The sequence below is a fragment of the Littorina saxatilis genome, linkage group LG1 (assembly GCF_037325665.1).
Source record: "Littorina saxatilis isolate snail1 linkage group LG1, US_GU_Lsax_2.0, whole genome shotgun sequence".
Taxonomy (NCBI): Eukaryota; Metazoa; Mollusca; class Gastropoda; order Littorinimorpha; family Littorinidae; genus Littorina; species Littorina saxatilis.
The window spans coordinates 52,016,721-52,037,448 of NC_090245.1; the positions used below are offsets into that span (position 1 = coordinate 52,016,721).

General features: G+C 40.6%; 2 protein-coding genes across 3 annotated transcripts in view; one reads left to right on the plus strand and one right to left on the minus strand.

The window, feature by feature from the left end:
- LOC138973536 (probable UDP-sugar transporter protein SLC35A4) overlaps window positions 1-9,807 on the plus strand; it is a 49,373-nt gene extending 39,566 nt beyond the window's left edge. For both annotated transcript variants that reach the window (XM_070346256.1, XM_070346263.1), the window contains one exon: window positions 402-9,807. In XM_070346256.1, the coding sequence (XP_070202357.1) occupies window positions 402-590 (189 nt within the window). In that variant the 3' untranslated portion in view covers window positions 591-9,807. The remainder of the gene's footprint in view (window positions 1-401) is intronic.
- The window catches only part of LOC138973525 (SHC-transforming protein 1-like), a 103,916-nt gene that overhangs the window by 54,089 nt on the left and 29,099 nt on the right, over window positions 1-20,728 (minus strand). The gene's annotated exons all lie outside the window — the stretch shown is intronic.

Consider the following 20,728-nt stretch of genomic DNA (forward strand, 5'->3'; position numbering starts at 1 on the left):
CTGATTATGTCAGATTTTTGAGAGCTTCAAAAGGTGTTCCACTGTTGTCCGCAAAATTGCGGATTTCCGCGAAAAGGAAATTACGTTTCAGCGAAAATAAAAAATTGTCCGTGGCAAAAAAATAGGTAAATTAAATTATATGTATACTATTGTCTCTGTTTATTATTTGCTTACACGAGAACTATCAAAATATTGGTCTAAAATGCTAAAATTCGTTATCCTTCCGAGAGGGCTTCGCCCCTCTGGTCTCCCCAACGGAGCTCTGCCCCTGTAACCCGTCGGGGCCTAGGCGGCCCCTGGACCTCGGCCTATTTTCAGAGTTTATTCTATTTTGGAATTCCCATGCCTGATGCGTGTTATTCATGTGTTGATGATTTGTGCCTCTTGTTTTGTGTGTGCAGGCGTTCAACGGGCTGGGAATGTCTGTGGTGTTCAAACATGGAAGCAACTTGGTGCGCCTCTTTGTCATTTCCTGTGCCATGGTGGTTAGCACCACGCTCTCCATACTGGTTCTGGACTTCACTCTCAATGTCCTCTACTTCGTCACTCTTTTCCTCGTCATTGTCGCCATTTACCTCTACTATCGATGATCACTTCATGGCATCTGCAGTCTCAACGTCTTCAACTTTAGCAATTTTCTCCCCCCTTTCCTAACCTAGGTGGTGGGTTCAAGTGCTAGTCTTTCGGATGAGACGAAAAACTGAGGTTCCTTCGTGTACACTACATTGGGGTGTGCACGTTAAAGATCCCACGATTGACAAAAGGGTCTTTCCTGGCAAAATTGTATAGGCATGGATAAAAATGTCCACCAAAATACCCGTGTGACTTGGAATAATAGGCCGTGAAAAGTAGGATATGCGCCGAAATGGCTGCGATCTGCTGGCCGATGTGAATGCGTGATGTATTGTGTAAAAAAAATTCCATCTCACACGGCATAAATAAATCCCTGCGCCTTGAATATGTGGGCAATGGTAAAGGTCGTATGGTGATTAGAGATTACATGAAGTCTCAATTAAAAACTCCAAAATAGTTTCAGAGATAAAGACGATTTTGTGAGGCTCTGGGTCGTCCACGACCCACAAAGCACGTGAAGGTTAAAACTGCAACAGATTGTATAAATGGTGCCATGAGATTAACACCAAGCAGCGATGATTCAAACTGCTGTTTGTCTTGGATTGGAGACAGTCGGATTCATGATTTGTTATATTGGTGCTTTTCACTCAATTCTCTAAGGAGAAAAAGGGCTTTCTTTCTTGAAGTGGATGCTGCCAAGTGTGTACAGGGGATGCTGTCATGTGTGTGTATCTTACCTAAGTTGTCCTTCTCGGTCAGAGTCTGGTTATATATTTGAAACAGCATTGATACAAGTATCTGCCATTGAAGTATTATTTTTTTCTTGGTTAAGAATGTTGTTGATTCTGCTCCAAAGAGATGCAGGCAAATGACTATTTATGATTATGTGAAGAGATGTGTCTGGTGTGGTTGGGTTAATGTTTTGTGTATGTTTTAGCGGAAAGGTGATGTTTTAACTTATGATAACTATGACATGTGTGTCTGTGTGTGTGTGTTACAATGATGGCTTTTTACTCTTTGTTTCAACCATCTGTGAAAGTGATTTGGTGCAGACCATTATTTTTACTTATTACCAGTTCACATATCACACTTTTCTTGATGGTAAAAATGTCAGTGCTTTGTATTATGGCATTTATAATATATAAAAAAAAAATTCACGTGACAGCGTACAGAAAAACCTGGCACAAATTGCACAAAACAACTGCAAGTTTCGAGCTGAAAATTGTTGGCCGGTTACAATTTAGTACGTTACATTTTGAGTTTGGGAATTCATGTTCAAACCTAACATTTTTACCAAATGAATTTTTTGTTTTAAAGATTACTTTGCTTAGAACTCTGTACTCCTGTGTACAATACCAGTCAATTCAGAGTTACAAATCGGGGTACTGGACCCTTGTGTTTGCAACTTAAAAACTACACAAAAAAAAGAATAAGGTTAAATTATTGGAACATGTAATTCAGAACAAAACGCAAACAGTCAAATGAATTGAACATTCCAATAACTTGATCTTTCTTGGTTTTTTAAAATTTTTGATTTGTCATGTTAGCAGTCCAGTATTGGCGTTAACCGGTAATTACCGGTATTTTACTGGTTGAAATGAGAAAATACCGGAATAAAATTGGCTGCCGGTATGACCTACCAGTTGATTTTTAGAACTACCGGTTTTTTTCGCTGGTAAAACAACAAAAACAGTACTCCGAGTTGGACTCTTACTTGTTCCCATGACCAGCCTACCGTTTATTTCTGGACTGTTTGCATCATAAAAGTTTGCGTACTGGTTTAAACAAATACTAGCGCCATTGCTGGCAGTCTATCTGTTTTGGATTTAAACAAAATAGAATAAATCTGTTTCTTTGCACAATGTTCAGCGTTGTTTGCTCTGGAACTTGACTGTAATCTCTCTTATTTCAATCCGTTTTGCCGGTTTTTGTTGTGCACTGTCACATGTATGTGAGAAATGCAGTTTGTATTTCTGTACATATGTACACTTGGGTTAATTATTTAATTTCTGTTGAGAGTCCTGTCTCTGTTGCAGGGGTGGGATTTCTTCCGTCCCTGACGGATTTCCGTCCCAGGAAAAATTTTGGAAGTTGTTTTTTTTTAATACTTTTTTTGTTAATCCCTGGCAGCTGTTGTTTACACTCCTTTCTGTGAACAGAAGGTCAACTACCTTTCACCATTACCAAATTGACCAAATTGAGTGACATGTAAGGAGTAGCTATGTCATGTCATCCTGGCGAATGTTATGACGGCTTACTAGCGCCAAAACTAAAAATTAGTAATTAACCCGTGAAAGTTACTAATTTTCATGAGAACATTACAATTATGACGTGAAAATTACTAATTTTCACGTGTTACTCATTTTCACGTGTTAATTACTAATTTTCAAGTGTTAATGTCTAATTTTCAGTTTTGGCTCGCCTCCTGACGGCTTACTAGCGCCAAAACTAAAAATTAGTAATTTTCACGCGTTAAAATGGGTGAAACTGATCAGGATTGAAAATAAGGAAAATGAGGCCGGGGTCCAGGGGCCGCCCAAGCCCTGGTGGGGTGCAGGGCAGGGGCGGATCAGTTCATTTTATGGGGGGGTTTCCCAAAAGTATATTGTGAAGATATGGGTGTGAAGGCGCGAAGCGCCGAGCCGACGGCGCAAAGCGCCTAGCTTGCTAGGGGGGTCCGGGGGCATGCCCCCCCGGAAAATTTTGAAAAAAAGGATGTAAAATAATGCAATCTGGTGCATTCTGAGGATGATCATTACCAGTTTCAGGCAGCAGATTTTGTCACTGATTAATACCCCAAAAATTGAAACTCAATGTAAAATAAAGAAATGCACCATAAAAATATTTTTATTTTTGTTTTTTTTCTTCCGGAAACCCCAGAAACCCCCTCCCTTGTCCGCCCCTGCAGGGGCAACGCCCTGCTAGGGGGGCCCAGGGGGGCAAAGCCCCCCGGAAGAAAACGAAAAATCAGGCTTTTAAGGGTAAAAGTAGGCCTATCCTGGTATCTCAAACACACAAATTTGCACATTAAACATGGTAACAAATGCCAAGCTGTAGTCCGATAATTCGCGCGCCCATTGAAACAAAGACTCAGGCTACAGCGATGTCCGGTCACTGTGTTAGGGTAAAAACGAATCGGATCGCCGGCGAAAAAAAAATAAGAAAAAAAAAATGTAAAAAAATTTTTTTTTAAATTCTTTTTTTAAAGATTTTCAAAATAAGGAATTCCTTATTTGACCAATTTCATTTGGCGGATTTCCGCCCTGAGGCGGAAGAGTTTCACCCATGCGTTAATTACTAATTTTCATGTGCCTCGTGACTGTGGAGGTTTAATGCGCATGCGCGACTGTTACACCGGCCAGAGCAAAACATCCTTCGATTCAATACTTTTCTGGTCCATAGTTCTTTAATCCGATGCAAATTAACAATAAGAGCTGAGCGCATGTGTAGATAACCGTGACATACAACTGTCTGTCCGACAACTTGTTGAATAACGAATTCTATCGAAAGATATTTGTGAAAGTGTGTGACTGTGAGTCTAGACCGAAGAGAGCCGTCTGCTAGTGGTCGGACCTTTAACACACGTCCGGCCAGACGCCATTTTTCCTCTCTCAATTCGAACATTTTTGGATCGATTGTCCTTCACTAATACACTACAAAGCAGATGTATGAGTGTAGTAGTGTAAATAAATATGAGGTACAGCTGTCTGCCCGACAATTTGTCGAATAAGGAATTATATTGAAAGATATATATGTGAAAGTGCGAGACCATAGCTGATCAAAAGTCTGTCTGCTAAAAACAGCTTCGATTCGAAAGTTTTTGGGGTCGATTATTCTTTTCTAAGATACCCAAAACAACGTTAAGGAAAGCGCTATTGCAGAAAACTGTGATATGCATCTTCCCGTCGGATAACTTGCTCGATAAGGCCTTCTATTAAAAGATCTTTCAGAAATAGTGTGAGAGCGATGTTTGCCGGACGTCGTAGCCTCTCAGTGTGGACACTTAAAGTCCGACTGTGACCGAAAACGAGGCAAAAATGAAAATTAATAATTAACACTTAATTACTCATTTTCACGTGATAATGGTAACCCTAGGTTTTGGCAATAGTAAGCTGTCATAGAATGTGGCATCTTAGTTGCTATCTATTTGAAAACTCAGCTCACCCACAACTTTATATACCCCACTTGCAGGGATTCAGAGACCTTCAGTGGTGAGGTAGAAAAAAATTTGCATTCCTCTGATCTGTGAACCAGTGGTATTTACCTTCTGATACATTGAGTCCTTTAGAAAGTTTGCAAGTAAATTACACTTTAACATATTTCTCTTTTAATTCATGATTCAACAATAATTTTAGAATATAACTCCTGAAATGATGAATTGAAAAGCAGCATCAGAAGACTGTGTATAGCATCAGCAAGGGATATAACTCTGGCGGTTTCTGTTTTTGTCTAAACCTTTTTTTATAACCTGAGCAGTTAGCCTTTTGAATGTGTTTAATTGAAACAAACTGACTTGAAACTTGTTTCCCATTTGGTTCAAGCTATAGATGGTTCAACAATTATTTGAGAATATACCATCTGCAATGATAAAATCATAAGCTACAACTAAAAATGTGTAGTACAAGGGAGGTGACTTATTTTCTGTGTTTGCTTTGTTTGCATGGCGATTTTCCTTTAATGCAGTAAACATTTGTTTTAAACAAAGACAAAAATAGGTGATGAAATCAAATACCTTCAAGTTTACAAGATTTTTTTAATTATGTGCATCTCCAATTTTAAGTTTTTGTTTAAGTCGCTTCTAAAACCCTTCTTGAAATTTGTTTACCACTTGTTTTTGTAGACCCCCTAGCAAGAGTGATGCAACCAAACACCTTCAAGTATAGAGGTTTTTGATTTTGTGCATTCATCCCCCCCCCCCCCCCCCCTAAAAAAAAAAGTGTGTGCTGTTTTCAGTTTTAAAGCCAGGAGAGGCTTAAATAGCAACTCTTGAATTGATAAAAATTAACTTTCAGCTGGTCAGTTACAAAAACCTTCAAGTTTACAAGATTTTTTTACTTTTGTGCATCTCCAATTTTAAGATTTTGTTGAACATTCGAGGAAGCTGAGAGATTCTTGGATGAAAAATGCACGACTGGCATTTGATCGGGAAAGTCCCGGCGGTGGTGCTGCTGTTGGTTTTGAAGTAACTGTTTTTAACCTCTCCATGAACGTGTTATTGAAGAACACATGGATTAGCGTTAAAACACCGAGTCGGATCAAGGTCAAACAGGCAAACGGATAAATATGGACAATCGCAACAAAATTAGTAAATGCTAACTGTATATGGCATCGATCCTCTCGTCACCAAAGTTACGTATGTGGCTAGTTTATTGGAATCAATCAGAGACAACAAATTGCACAATAGTGTCATCAAATCAGCAAAATGGTGAGCAACATTGCCGAGTTTCGTCAACATAATAATACATGCATACTTGTGTACCCCTGTACTGTTGTACTACATGAATATACTAGCAAAAATAGCACACATGGTCAGCACTAGTGTTTACCATGTATGCTACTTTTTTCAGTAGAATGATGTAGTTCGTCACTCAGTGTTTACAACTGGTTACCAAGTATAGAGGTTTTTGATTTTGTGCATTCTTCCCCCCCTCAGTTTATCTTGTCTGGATTTCAGTGTGTTGAGCCTAAGATAGGATATTAAGGACAGTATTCACTACTTTAATTATGAAACGCATGCCATATTCACACAATTATTTTCCATACAGTATGAAAATTAATTTGTTGGCTTGTTGGCTTCCAGTTAAATATTTCTATACAAAGCATTACTTGTATTTACCTGACTTGACAATTTACAATTACCTTGATGTATAAATGAACACACCATGCACACACATATTGTTTATTTGTTGCTGATCTTCTTTGTTGTTTATTGAATAGTTTATGACCTGCTAAAGCAAGTTTCCCAGGACGTCAGCTAACGTCCTACAGGCAGAGGAAGGATTAGCTCAATCAGTCATGATTTCATGGACACACGCACACACAAGTTTTAAAAGGGGGTTCCACTGTATCTCAGTTGATATGCTGAAATCCCTTCAAGGTGGTCGTCTACATTTTTGCTTTGTTTCAATAATCTTATGGTTAGATTTTGATAACAAATTTGTCAGATGATGAAAGAACCATGGGGAAAAAAGTTATAGAAAAAATATATACATGTAAAAAAAATAAAAATTATTTTGGGGTAGTGTCTGACACTTCCAATATTTTGTTTTCTGTTTGCTGAGAACATGTGCTTTGCCTAAAAATATCGACCAATCCAATTCATGTCACTATATGCTGACAGCTACGCCCACACAATCACAGCAACAGTTTGACACTGGGTATTGGAGGTTGTCCACGATTTTTTGTAAAGGAACGAAATGCACGGTATTCGAGAGGAGTTTTGCCCTCGGCATTTCCCTAATAAGGATATCCTACTTTGCTGGATTACTACAATGAATTTTCAAACGGCTACCCTTGCTTCGTCCTTGATCGAAGGGGGGTGCATTTTTTATATTTGTTGGGAATAGACTCAGCATTTTAATGGTCAAATGTCTATTTATGTATAAAAATGTAGACAAGGACCTTTAAGCGCATCAATTCCATTACAGTAAAACCTGCGAGCAAAGGACGCTCTTGGGGAGCCTTGCCACTGTCCTTTGTAGCAAGGTGTCCTTTCTTATGAATATGAATGCGCCAACATTTTTTTGGAAAAAAACACACCAAGTCACTGATTCTTTTTTGACACAGTGATTATTAAAACTCAAAAGTTTTGAAGCCCTCAAGTTTGTTTTTTTTTGTTTTTTTTGTTCAAAGAAAGAGAGAGAGAGAGAGGTGCAATTCACTGGAAGATTCTTTGATCGAGCTGTTGAAAACCACTCGAATTCTTCGTTCAACTCATCATAGGTTGTTTTTCTTCTCTTAACACATTTTGCCGTCGATCTGGCACCGGAGTCCCACTGACTGAGAATTTGTGTTCGATCAGCTTTTATGTTGGAATTTGAGTTTTTCCGCAATTCAGCTCATCAGCAACTTTTCGAACGGTCTTTATGACATCGACTCTCTTCTAAAGTCAAAATTTGTCGTTTTGGCATGATGAGACGAAGACGAAGGATGAGACGAAGATGCACCACAGTACAGAAAGTAGAAACCCGAAATGTTTGTGAGTTCACGGCATCGACCAATGAGCGTGCACCATACAAAAATCAACTTCTTTCAAGTGCTGTCATTGGCTTACAAAATAAGCTTCTCGCCCGTTTACATCGCCAGCGAGATTGTATTTGCAGAACCAAGATGGCGGACCAGCGTCTGCTAAAAGCGGTCTGCTTCAAGGGTTTGTCCGTTGTTGACAATTAACGAACCCAATCGGGACCAAAAAAGGGTGTCCGCGTCCACGCCTTTGAGGTGTTCGCTCTTTTAAGGTGTTTTTGAGAGTAAAATACATCCGTCCTCACTTGAAGTGTCCGTTATGCTAAGGTGTCCGCCGAAATAAGGGTCCGCTAGATGCAGGTTTTACTGTAGTTTAGATGAAACTTTTTAAAACACTTGATGAAAAATAGACATTTCCTAGTACATATAATCAGATTTCCACAGCTAATATGAATCTCAAAATTGTTATTGTAAAGTAGATAGACTCTTAAAACAAATCCACATACTCTTGTGTATCAATGAAAGAATGTACCGGTAACCTTTTTATATATGTTGTTCTTGTTCTTCAGGTGTGGTTTTTTTTCTGGTTTTGTTTCCTTATTTGCAAATTTCCCCAAATGCTTTTGTGCACACATTTGTTTTAGTGTTGTGAAAATCGAAAATTTCAATAATAAATTTTCATTTGATTAATATACTTGCCCAACTCTCATAGTCAAGAATATGTAATTTAATGTACTGCTAATATTGCTGGGTGTCTAAGCTCCTCCCTGACACCTATTCTTCATGCTGCATTTGACTACGGAGGTGCAGGGGGAAAATGAACAGTGAAGTCTCTTAAAAGTCACAAGCAGACTTGAAGATAACTTTATCTTACTAGTGATCCTGTTAACGGAGCCTTTGTTAAGTGCAAAATAGTACGCTTTAACTATCACATGAGGTCACACAATTACTAAGAAACTAATCTTAGCTGTGTTATGCATGTCATTCTGCAGATTTCCAAAGCAGAGGAAAGAAAAAATGTGTTAAAAAAGCAAGAACACACCAAGACAAGGAACAGGTGTTAGGACCACACACACACACACAAAAGCAAGAACAAAAGCAAGAGCAAATTTTATGTGAAATGAATCAGCTGCTGTACATGGTGTAAAGCATGAAATGGAGATAGGTATACGGCTGGGGTTTTGCACGCTTTGAAACTTAAGTAGCTTACTGAATTGTGTACAAGCATTCATTGTTCCTCTTGTTTTTCTTGTCATTAAGGTGTATCCTACAATTTATATGTAGCTCCAGATGTTACACCACTATTGCATGCTGTTGATAGGTTTTTACAATGGTGCTGCCATGAACATATTCTGATCTGTAGACTTTAAAGTTCGAACCTGCGTTAAAACTTGACACTTTGTATCAAAAGCAAGTTGACAGGGAGAAGTTTACTTGCTTTTATGATGTTCAGACAATCTTTTATGATGTTCAGACAATCTTTACTATGGCTTGTTCAGGGTTCATGTGCAAAATGTTTTACAAACTAGGGAACTATCAAAATCGGTGTTAATTTTGTTTGGGTGATACCTTTGTAACCCAAACTACAGCCATCCAAACTACAGCCATCACGGCTTGACTTTGCAATTAGTGAGGTTTACACTGGAAAATTGTAGCAGACACAATCACCCAATATTCACATGAAATATATGGAAAGCAGCGTAGAGCAAAACTGGGCCACCAATAACCTTAGACACATTTAAGGGAATTGAATTACTGAGTTTATATGAACATTATATAACTGCTGATTTTGGATGTACATTGCTGAGTCTGTATATCAATATACACATGTAGTACTTTTACCCTGATTTTGGACTGAACTAAAGAGAGTTGATTTTTTGTTGTTGTGGTACAAGTACATGTATATCGAAAACTTAGTACATATATGTATGTCTGGTCTACCCGGTCAACTTTAGAGCAGCAGATATTACTTCTCTAATTTGCTAGTCAATATTGATGGATAATAACTACATCTATGTGGGGTTTATGAAATAAACTGAAATGAATCCATCAAGTCCTTGATCTCTTGTTTTGCATGTTTGCGCTAAATGATATGTCTGTGTTTGTGTCTTAAAAAGCACCAAAAAATGTAAATACATTAAGTAGAAGTGCAATGCCTTTGGCACAGTCGTCAACCTCCCAAGGCACCCCCAGCGAAACAAATCAGCCATCCCTCCTTCTCACACACACACCCCAAGTTACACACACACACACACTCACACGCACATCAACAGACAGCCACACACACACTCTATATCTCTTACACACACGCACTCATACACACTGTTACACTCTTCTCTTTTACACATACACACGCACGCACAGACACACAAAACACTCACACAAACATAGACAGACAGGCACACACACACCCTTACTCACACCAGGGACCTAATATAGGTCTATGCTCACACCTACACACACAATAACATGTGCATCAAGCACACACACACAATCCACGCGCGCGACAGACACACCAGCCCTGAAAGTCTCACATACCACGGTGGAGACACGTTAATTACGCCTAATATACTGTCATGAAGTGAAATAAGCGAATAAAAAAGTTATTTTCTATTAATTTGGGAGGATACAGACTTATTCCCTCACAAATTACAACAATTCTTCACATCAATACAGAAATACAAATCACCACTCTCGAACACACAGTTCACATAGTCGTATCATAATCACTCAATGCATGTGATTACATATATATAACACTCAATAGGCCTACTAGGATGCTGACAGACACTCACGAGTTCGTAGTTCTCACTTCATGCCGTCCTTTACACATTCTTGTGCAAACGTTATCCATGATGATTACGTTATCCGTTCTCAAGTTCCTCCCCGAGAAAACACTGTTTCGCCCTTAGCGAAACTGACGTACTGGTTCGTCTCAATGCCCAGTGTTGATGGGGACTCCACCGTCCATCCACCTTCGCCGATGTGACTTCTTGTCCTGACATCGTCACGAACTCTCTCCAGTGTGGGTTCCAAACCCCGGACACCGTCATGGAAACTCCTAAAGAATTAACCCAAGTCTTAATATGACATTCTCTTAAACCATCTCTTCTTTCTCAACAGTCGTGTATCATCTCTCGTCACGTTCATTCTACATTCACATTCCATACTAAACATTACACACGTACTTCTGACACCATTTCATGTCCGAGTCAGTATGTCATTCCGTCCACAGTCAATATCCAAGCTATACTTAACCCATGGATCACTTAATCCATTAATGACACTACCATACATATACTGTTCAAAAAAAGAAACGCATAGTTGCTACTTGCCAAATTTGTTTTATTTTTTGAAAAAATTAACAGAAAATCCAATATTTAGATTATTTGTTTGAAATTTGGTATGGACACAGTTGAATGCACACACAGTTCATTTGCATCTTCAAATCAATCAGTCAATCAATACGATTGGGTGCCGAGGCTGTCAAGTCAGTAGGGGGTGTGACTGCCTTGAGCAGCAACAACTGCCCGGCACCTTCTGGGCATGGACTGGATCAGATGCCGGATATCTTGCTGTGGGATGGTGTCCCACTCCTCCTGAAGTGCCTGCAATAGATCGCGGTGATTTGCCGGCGCTTCTCGCCTGCGCACACGTCTGTCCAATTCATCCCAGATGTGTTCTATCGGGTTCATGTCTGGCGACATGGATGGCCAGGGAAGCACCTGGACATGGTGGTCGGTGAGGAACTGGGTGGTGAGTCGTGCTGTGCTAAAAGCGGTCTGCTTCAAGGGTTTGTCCGTTGTTGACAATTAACGAACCCAATCGGGACCAAAAAAGGGTGTCCGCGTCCACGCCTTTGAGGTGTTCGCTCTTTTAAGGTGTTTTTGAGAGTAAAATACATCCGTCCTCACTTGAAGTGTCCGTTATGCTAAGGTGTCCGCCGAAATAAGGGTCCGCTAGATGCAGGTTTTACTGTAGTTTAGATGAAACTTTTTAAAACACTTGATGAAAAATAGACATTTCCTAGTACATATAATCAGATTTCCACAGCTAATATGAATCTCAAAATTGTTATTGTAAAGTAGATAGACTCTTAAAACAAATCCACATACTCTTGTGTATCAATGAAAGAATGTACCGGTAACCTTTTTATATATGTTGTTCTTGTTCTTCAGGTGTGGGTTTTTTTCTGGTTTTGTTTCCTTATTTGCAAATTTCCCCAAATGCTTTTGTGCACACATTTGTTTTAGTGTTGTGAAAATCGAAAATTTCAATAATAAATTTTCATTTGATTAATATACTTGCCCAACTCTCATAGTCAAGAATATGTAATTTAATGTACTGCTAATATTGCTGGGTGTCTAAGCTCCTCCCTGACACCTATTCTTCATGCTGCATTTGACTACGGAGGTGCAGGGGGAAAATGAACAGTGAAGTCTCTTAAAAGTCACAAGCAGACTTGAAGATAACTTTATCTTACTAGTGATCCTGTTAACGGAGCCTTTGTTAAGTGCAAAATAGTACGCTTTAACTATCACATGAGGTCACACAATTACTAAGAAACTAATCTTAGCTGTGTTATGCATGTCATTCTGCAGATTTCCAAAGCAGAGGAAAGAAAAAATGTGTTAAAAAAGCAAGAACACACCAAGACAAGGAACAGGTGTTAGGACCACACACACACACACAAAAGCAAGAACAAAAGCAAGAGCAAATTTTATGTGAAATGAATCAGCTGCTGTACATGGTGTAAAGCATGAAATGGAGATAGGTATACGGCTGGGGTTTTGCACGCTTTGAAACTTAAGTAGCTTACTGAATTGTGTACAAGCATTCATTGTTCCTCTTGTTTTTCTTGTCATTAAGGTGTATCCTACAATTTATATGTAGCTCCAGATGTTACACCACTATTGCATGCTGTTGATAGGTTTTTACAATGGTGCTGCCATGAACATATTCTGATCTGTAGACTTTAAAGTTCGAACCTGCGTTAAAACTTGACACTTTGTATCAAAAGCAAGTTGACAGGGAGAAGTTTACTTGCTTTTATGATGTTCAGACAATCTTTTATGATGTTCAGACAATCTTTACTATGGCTTGTTCAGGGTTCATGTGCAAAATGTTTTACAAACTAGGGAACTATCAAAATCGGTGTTAATTTTGTTTGGGTGATACCTTTGTAACCCAAACTACAGCCATCCAAACTACAGCCATCACGGCTTGACTTTGCAATTAGTGAGGTTTACACTGGAAAATTGTAGCAGACACAATCACCCAATATTCACATGAAATATATGGAAAGCAGCGTAGAGCAAAACTGGGCCACCAATAACCTTAGACACATTTAAGGGAATTGAATTACTGAGTTTATATGAACATTATATAACTGCTGATTTTGGATGTACATTGCTGAGTCTGTATATCAATATACACATGTAGTACTTTTACCCTGATTTTGGACTGAACTAAAGAGAGTTGATTTTTTGTTGTTGTGGTACAAGTACATGTATATCGAAAACTTAGTACATATATGTATGTCTGGTCTACCCGGTCAACTTTAGAGCAGCAGATATTACTTCTCTAATTTGCTAGTCAATATTGATGGATAATAACTACATCTATGTGGGGTTTATGAAATAAACTGAAATGAATCCATCAAGTCCTTGATCTCTTGTTTTGCATGTTTGCGCTAAATGATATGTCTGTGTTTGTGTCTTAAAAAGCACCAAAAAATGTAAATACATTAAGTAGAAGTGCAATGCCTTTGGCACAGTCGTCAACCTCCCAAGGCACCCCCAGCGAAACAAATCAGCCATCCCTCCTTCTCACACACACACCCCAAGTTACACACACACACACACTCACACGCACATCAACAGACAGCCACACACACACTCTATATCTCTTACACACACTGTTACACTCTTCTCTTTTACACATACACACGCACGCACAGACACACAAAACACTCACACAAACATAGACAGACAGGCACACACACACCCTTACTCACACCAGGGACCTAATATAGGTCTATGCTCACACCTACACACACAATAACATGTGCATCAAGCACACACACACAATCCACGCGCGCGACAGACACACCAGCCCTGAAAGTCTCACATACCACGGTGGAGACACGTTAATTACGCCTAATATACTGTCATGAAGTGAAATAAGCGAATAAAAGTTATTTTCTATTAATTTGGGAGGATACAGACTTATTCCCTCACAAATTACAACACAATTCTTCACATCAATACAGAAATACAAATCACCACTCTCGAACACACAGTTCACATAGTCGTATCATAATCACTCAATGCATGTGATTACATATATATAACACTCAATAGGCCTACTAGGATGCTGACAGACACTCACGAGTTCGTAGTTCTCACTTCATGCCGTCCTTTACACATTCTTGTGCAAACGTTATCCATGATGATTACGTTATCCGTTCTCAAGTTCCTCCCCGAGAAAACACTGTTTCGCCCTTAGCGAAACTGACGTACTGGTTCGTCTCAATGCCCAGTGTTGATGGGGACTCCACCGTCCATCCACCTTCGCCGATGTGACTTCTTGTCCTGACATCGTCACGAACTCTCTCCAGTGTGGGTTCCAAACCCCGGACACCGTCATGGAAACTCCTAAAGAATTAACCCAAGTCTTAATATGACATTCTCTTAAACCATCTCTTCTTTCTCAACAGTCGTGTATCATCTCTCGTCACGTTCATTCTACATTCACATTCCATACTAAACATTACACACGTACTTCTGACACCATTTCATGTCCGAGTCAGTATGTCATTCCGTCCACAGTCAATATCCAAGCTATACTTAACCCATGGATCACTTAATCCATTAATGACACTACCATACATATACTGTTCAAAAAAAGAAACGCATAGTTGCTACTTGCCAAATTTGTTTTATTTTTTGAAAAAATTAACAGAAAATCCAATATTTAGATTATTTGTTTGAAATTTGGTATGGACACAGTTGAATGCACACACAGTTCATTTGCATCTTCAAATCAATCAGTCAATCAATACGATTGGGTGCCGAGGCTGTCAAGTCAGTAGGGGGTGTGACTGCCTTGAGCAGCAACAACTGCCCGGCACCTTCTGGGCATGGACTGGATCAGATGCCGGATATCTTGCTGTGGGATGGTGTCCCACTCCTCCTGAAGTGCCTGCAATAGATCGCGGTGATTTGCCGGCGCTTCTCGCCTGCGCACACGTCTGTCCAATTCCTCCCAGATGTGTTCTATCGGGTTCATGTCTGGCGACATGGATGGCCAGGGAAGCACCTGGACATGGTGGTCGGTGAGGAACTGGGCGGTGAGTCGTGGTGTGCTAAAAGCGGTCTGCTTCAAGGGTTTGTCCGTTGTTGACAATTAACGAACCCAATCGGGACCAAAAAAGGGTGTCCGCGTCCACGCCTTTGAGGTGTTCGCTCTTTTAAGGTGTTTTTGAGAGTAAAATACATCCGTCCTCACTTGAAGTGTCCGTTATGCTAAGGTGTCCGCCGAAATAAGGGTCCGCTAGATGCAGGTTTTACTGTAGTTTAGATGAAACTTTTTAAAACACTTGATGAAAAATAGACATTTCCTAGTACATATAATCAGATTTCCACAGCTAATATGAATCTCAAAATTGTTATTGTAAAGTAGATAGACTCTTAAAACAAATCCACATACTCTTGTGTATCAATGAAAGAATGTACCGGTAACCTTTTTATATATGTTGTTCTTGTTCTTCAGGTGTGGTTTTTTTTCTGGTTTTGTTTCCTTATTTGCAAATTTCCCCAAATGCTTTTGTGCACACATTTGTTTTAGTGTTGTGAAAATCGAAAATTTCAATAATAAATTTTCATTTGATTAATATACTTGCCCAACTCTCATAGTCAAGAATATGTAATTTAATGTACTGCTAATATTGCTGGGTGTCTAAGCTCCTCCCTGACACCTATTCTTCATGCTGCATTTGACTACGGAGGTGCAGGGGGAAAATGAACAGTGAAGTCTCTTAAAAGTCACAAGCAGACTTGAAGATAACTTTATCTTACTAGTGATCCTGTTAACGGAGCCTTTGTTAAGTGCAAAATAGTACGCTTTAACTATCACATGAGGTCACACAATTACTAAGAAACTAATCTTAGCTGTGTTATGCATGTCATTCTGCAGATTTCCAAAGCAGAGGAAAGAAAAAATGTGTTAAAAAAGCAAGAACACACCAAGACAAGGAACAGGTGTTAGGACCACACACACACACACACAAAAGCAAGAACAAAAGCAAGAGCAAATTTTATGTGAAATGAATCAGCTGCTGTACATGGTGTAAAGCATGAAATGGAGATAGGTATACGGCTGGGGTTTTGCACGCTTTGAAACTTAAGTAGCTTACTGAATTGTGTACAAGCATTCATTGTTCCTCTTGTTTTTCTTGTCATTAAGGTGTATCCTACAATTTATATGTAGCTCCAGATGTTACACCACTATTGCATGCTGTTGATAGGTTTTTACAATGGTGCTGCCATGAACATATTCTGATCTGTAGACTTTAAAGTTCGAACCTGCGTTAAAACTTGACACTTTGTATCAAAAGCAAGTTGACAGGGAGAAGTTTACTTGCTTTTATGATGTTCAGACAATCTTTTATGATGTTCAGACAATCTTTACTATGGCTTGTTCAGGGTTCATGTGCAAAATGTTTTACAAACTAGGGAACTATCAAAATCGGTGTTAATTTTGTTTGGGTGATACCTTTGTAACCCAAACTACAGCCATCCAAACTACAGCCATCACGGCTTGACTTTGCAATTAGTGAGGTTTACACTGGAAAATTGTAGCAGACACAATCACCCAATATTCACATGAAATATATGGAAAGCAGCGTAGAGCAAAACTGGGCCACCAATAACCTTAGACACATTTAAGGGAATTGAATTACTGAGTTTATATGAACATTATATAACTGCTGATTTTGGATGTACATTGCTGAGTCTGTATATCAATATACACATGTAGTACTTTTACCCTGATTTTGGACTGAACTAAAGAGAGTTGATTTTTTGTTGTTGTGGTACAAGTACATGTATATCGAAAACTTAGTACATATATGTATGTCTGGTCTACCCGGTCAACTTTAGAGCAGCAGATATTACTTCTCTAATTTGCTAGTCAATATTGATGGATAATAACTACATCTATGTGGGGTTTATGAAATAAACTGAAATGAATCCATCAAGTCCTTGATCTCTTGTTTTGCATGTTTGCGCTAAATGATATGTCTGTGTTTGTGTCTTAAAAAGCACCAAAAAATGTAAATACATTAAGTAGAAGTGCAATGCCTTTGGCACAGTCGTCAACCTCCCAAGGCACCCCCAGCGAAACAAATCAGCCATCCCTCCTTCTCACACACACACCCCAAGTTACACACACACACACACTCACACGCACATCAACAGACAGCCACACACACACTCTATATCTCTTACACACACGCACTCATACACACACTGTTACACTCTTCTCTTTTACACATACACACGCACGCACAGACACACATACACACAAAACACTCACACGAACATAGACAGACAGGCACACACACACCCTTACTCACACCAGGGACCTAATATAGGTCTATGCTCACACCTACACACACAATAACATGTGCATCAAGCACACACACACAATCCACGCGCGCGACAGACACACCAGCCCTGAAAGTCTCACATACCACGGTGGAGACACGTTAATTACGCCTAATATACTGTCATGAAGTGAAATAAGCGAATAAAAAAGTTATTTTCTATTAATTTGGGAGGATACAGACTTATTCCCTCACAAATTACAACACAATTCTTCACATCAATACAGAAATACAAATCACCACTCTCGAACACACAGTTCACATAGTCGTATCATAATCACTCAATGCATGTGATTACATATATATAACACTCAATAGGCCTACTAGGATGCTGACAGACACTCACGAGTTCGTAGTTCTCACTTCATGCCGTCCTTTACACATTCTTGTGCAAACGTTATCCATGATGATTACGTTATCCGTTCTCAAGTTCCTCCCCGAGAAAACACTGTTTCGCCCTTAGCGAAACTGACGTACTGGTTCGTCTCAATGCCCAGTGTTGATGGGGACTCCACCGTCCATCCACCTTCGCCGATGTGACTTCTTGTCCTGACATCGTCACGAACTCTCTCCAGTGTGGGTTCCAAACCCCGGACACCGTCATGGAAACTCCTAAAGAATTAACCCAAGTCTTAATATGACATTCTCTTAAACCATCTCTTCTTTCTCAACAGTCGTGTATCATCTCTCGTCACGTTCATTCTACATTCACATTCCATACTAAACATTACACACGTACTTCTGACACCATTTCATGTCCGAGTCAGTATGTCATTCCGTCCACAGTCAATATCCAAGCTATACTTAACCCATGGATCACTTAATCCATTAATGACACTACCATACATATACTGTTCAAAAAAAGAAACGCATAGTTGCTACTTGCCAAATTTGTTTTATTTTTTGAAAAAATTAACAGAAAATCCAATATTTAGATTATTTGTTTGAAATTTGGTATGGACACAGTTGAATGCACACACAGTTCATTTGCATCTTCAAATCAATCAGTCAATCAATACGATTGGGTGCCGAGGCTGTCAAGTCAGTAGGGGGTGTGACTGCCTTGAGCAGCAACAACTGCCCGGCACCTTCTGGGCATGGACTGGATCAGATGCCGGATATCTTGCTGTGGGATGGTGTCCCACTCCTCCTGAAGTGCCTGCAATAGATCGCGGTGATTTGCCGGCGCTTCTCGCCTGCGCACACGTCTGTCCAATTCATCCCAGATGTGTTCTATCGGGTTCATGTCTGGCGACATGGATGGCCAGGGAAGCACCTGGACATGGTGGTCGGTGAGGAACTGGGTGGTGAGTCGTGCTGTGTGCGGGCGAGCGTTGTCCTGCTGGAATATGGCATCCTGGTCAGCCAGAAGAGGAAGGGCGTGTGGGCGCAGAATTTCCTCCACGTATCGCTGGGCAGTTATGCGCCCTTGGACGTGCACCAGGGTGCTCCTTCCAGCGGTATTGATCGCCCCCCACACCATGACGCCTCCACCACCATGAACGGGTGCCTCATCCACACAGTTGGGCGCGTAACGTTCGTTTACTCTCCGGTAGACCCTCCTCCGACCATCATGTCGCTGGAGCAGGAAGTAGGACTCGTCGCTGAACCACACGTGTCTCCAGTGATTCCGGACGGTCCAGCGAAGGTGCTGGTTGCCCCACTGCACTCGATTCTGGCGATGGCGGCGGGTGAGGACAGCTCCTCTGTGAGGTCTGCGAGCTCTCAAACCAGCTTCATGGAGGCGGTTCCGCACGGTCTGGTCCGATAGTCGGTGTGGCCCGGGGAGAGCCTGGACAGAAGATGAGGCCGACAGGAAACGATTCCGGAGGTGGCGGAGCCGTATGAAGCGGTCGTGAACAGCAGTTGTCGCCCTTGGTCTTCCCGCTCGTGGCAAGTCAGCAACGGAGCCAGTGGCTTGAAACCTGACCCACAGTCTACTGATGGTGCTCTGGGACACGTGGAAGTGCCTGGCGATTGCACTTTGACTTTGGCCTGCTTGTAAACGACCCAATGCAATTTGGCGGTCTTCTCTGCTCAATCGGGCCATCTTTCGTCGCTGAATTGTCGTCTGATTTCTTTGTGGCGAACAATCCGCTTTTATGGGTTTTGGAAGACATGGTGAGAGCTCAATATTCCCCGAGTTTCACGAGATTACACTGAAGCATGACGAGTGGTCATGCCAAATGAGCAATTTTGACATTGTAGCCACTGATAACGCATGCGTCACGTGCAGAGCTCACTTGTGGCAATGGACGAAAGGTCGACGACCAGATAAACATTTTCTGCAGTTTGGTGGATATCCTTGTAGCCATATAACTAAATTAACCAAATATTACAAGCTATGCGTTTCTTTTTTTGAACAGTATAGCATCAACATCTTAACATAACATAAATGCGTAACAATATTCGGTTCAAGAAATTACCCAACAAAACCGTAATACAATCCCAACGAGAATCCTCTTTGCCGTACTGAAAACCGACTTCACTCTAGAATTTAGTGCACTTTGCATACACTAACATTTACATTCCAGCTATGTAGTCAAGCTTCAATAATATACATAATAAATCATTTACCTTAAGAGACCCGTCTCAAGAAGGAGTGCTTGTTCCCAGAACAAACCGACACCGACAAACCAGCCTCCTCGGTTTAGAGTTTAAGACGATGTGAAGCTCTTAGTTCAAAACCAGCTATATTGCTCAAACTCGTAAACACAACTCTGTCAAGCCAGGGCTATTTCCTCGTGAATCACACGAAACCCGTGATATCGCTTCTAACCTGTCTACGCATCACAATCCATTCTTTAGGGAGGTTAAAATCAGGACGTCTTTACAAAACCCAACTTATCTCCACTGAAATACCTTACTCACATCCAGTTTGTGACATATACGTACCCAGACCAGGGCCGGGGGGGGGGGGGGGGGTTCCAGGGGTTCCGGAACCCCACCCCTGGAAAAAGCATGTACCTTGCTTTGAGTGGGGTTTTTTTTTACTAGTTTTAGCACAAAACAATGCTGCTCTTAACCCTCAAAACAAGGCCCAGAATGCACCAGATTGCACAGATTTTAACCGTTTTTCAAACATTTTCCGGGGGAGCATGCCCCCGGACCCCCCTAGCAGGCGCGCGCTTGTGGCTTCGCCACTTCGCTGATTTGCCCCCCCCCCCCCCCCCCCAAAAGCCTTGTCAGTCTGCACCAAGCAGTGTTTGAAATTTAGGCGGAGTGTTATTTATGCACAAACACTCAAAAAAACTTGAGTGGGAGGTTTGCATCTTTAGTCAAGTCAGTAACTCAGGCTTGTTC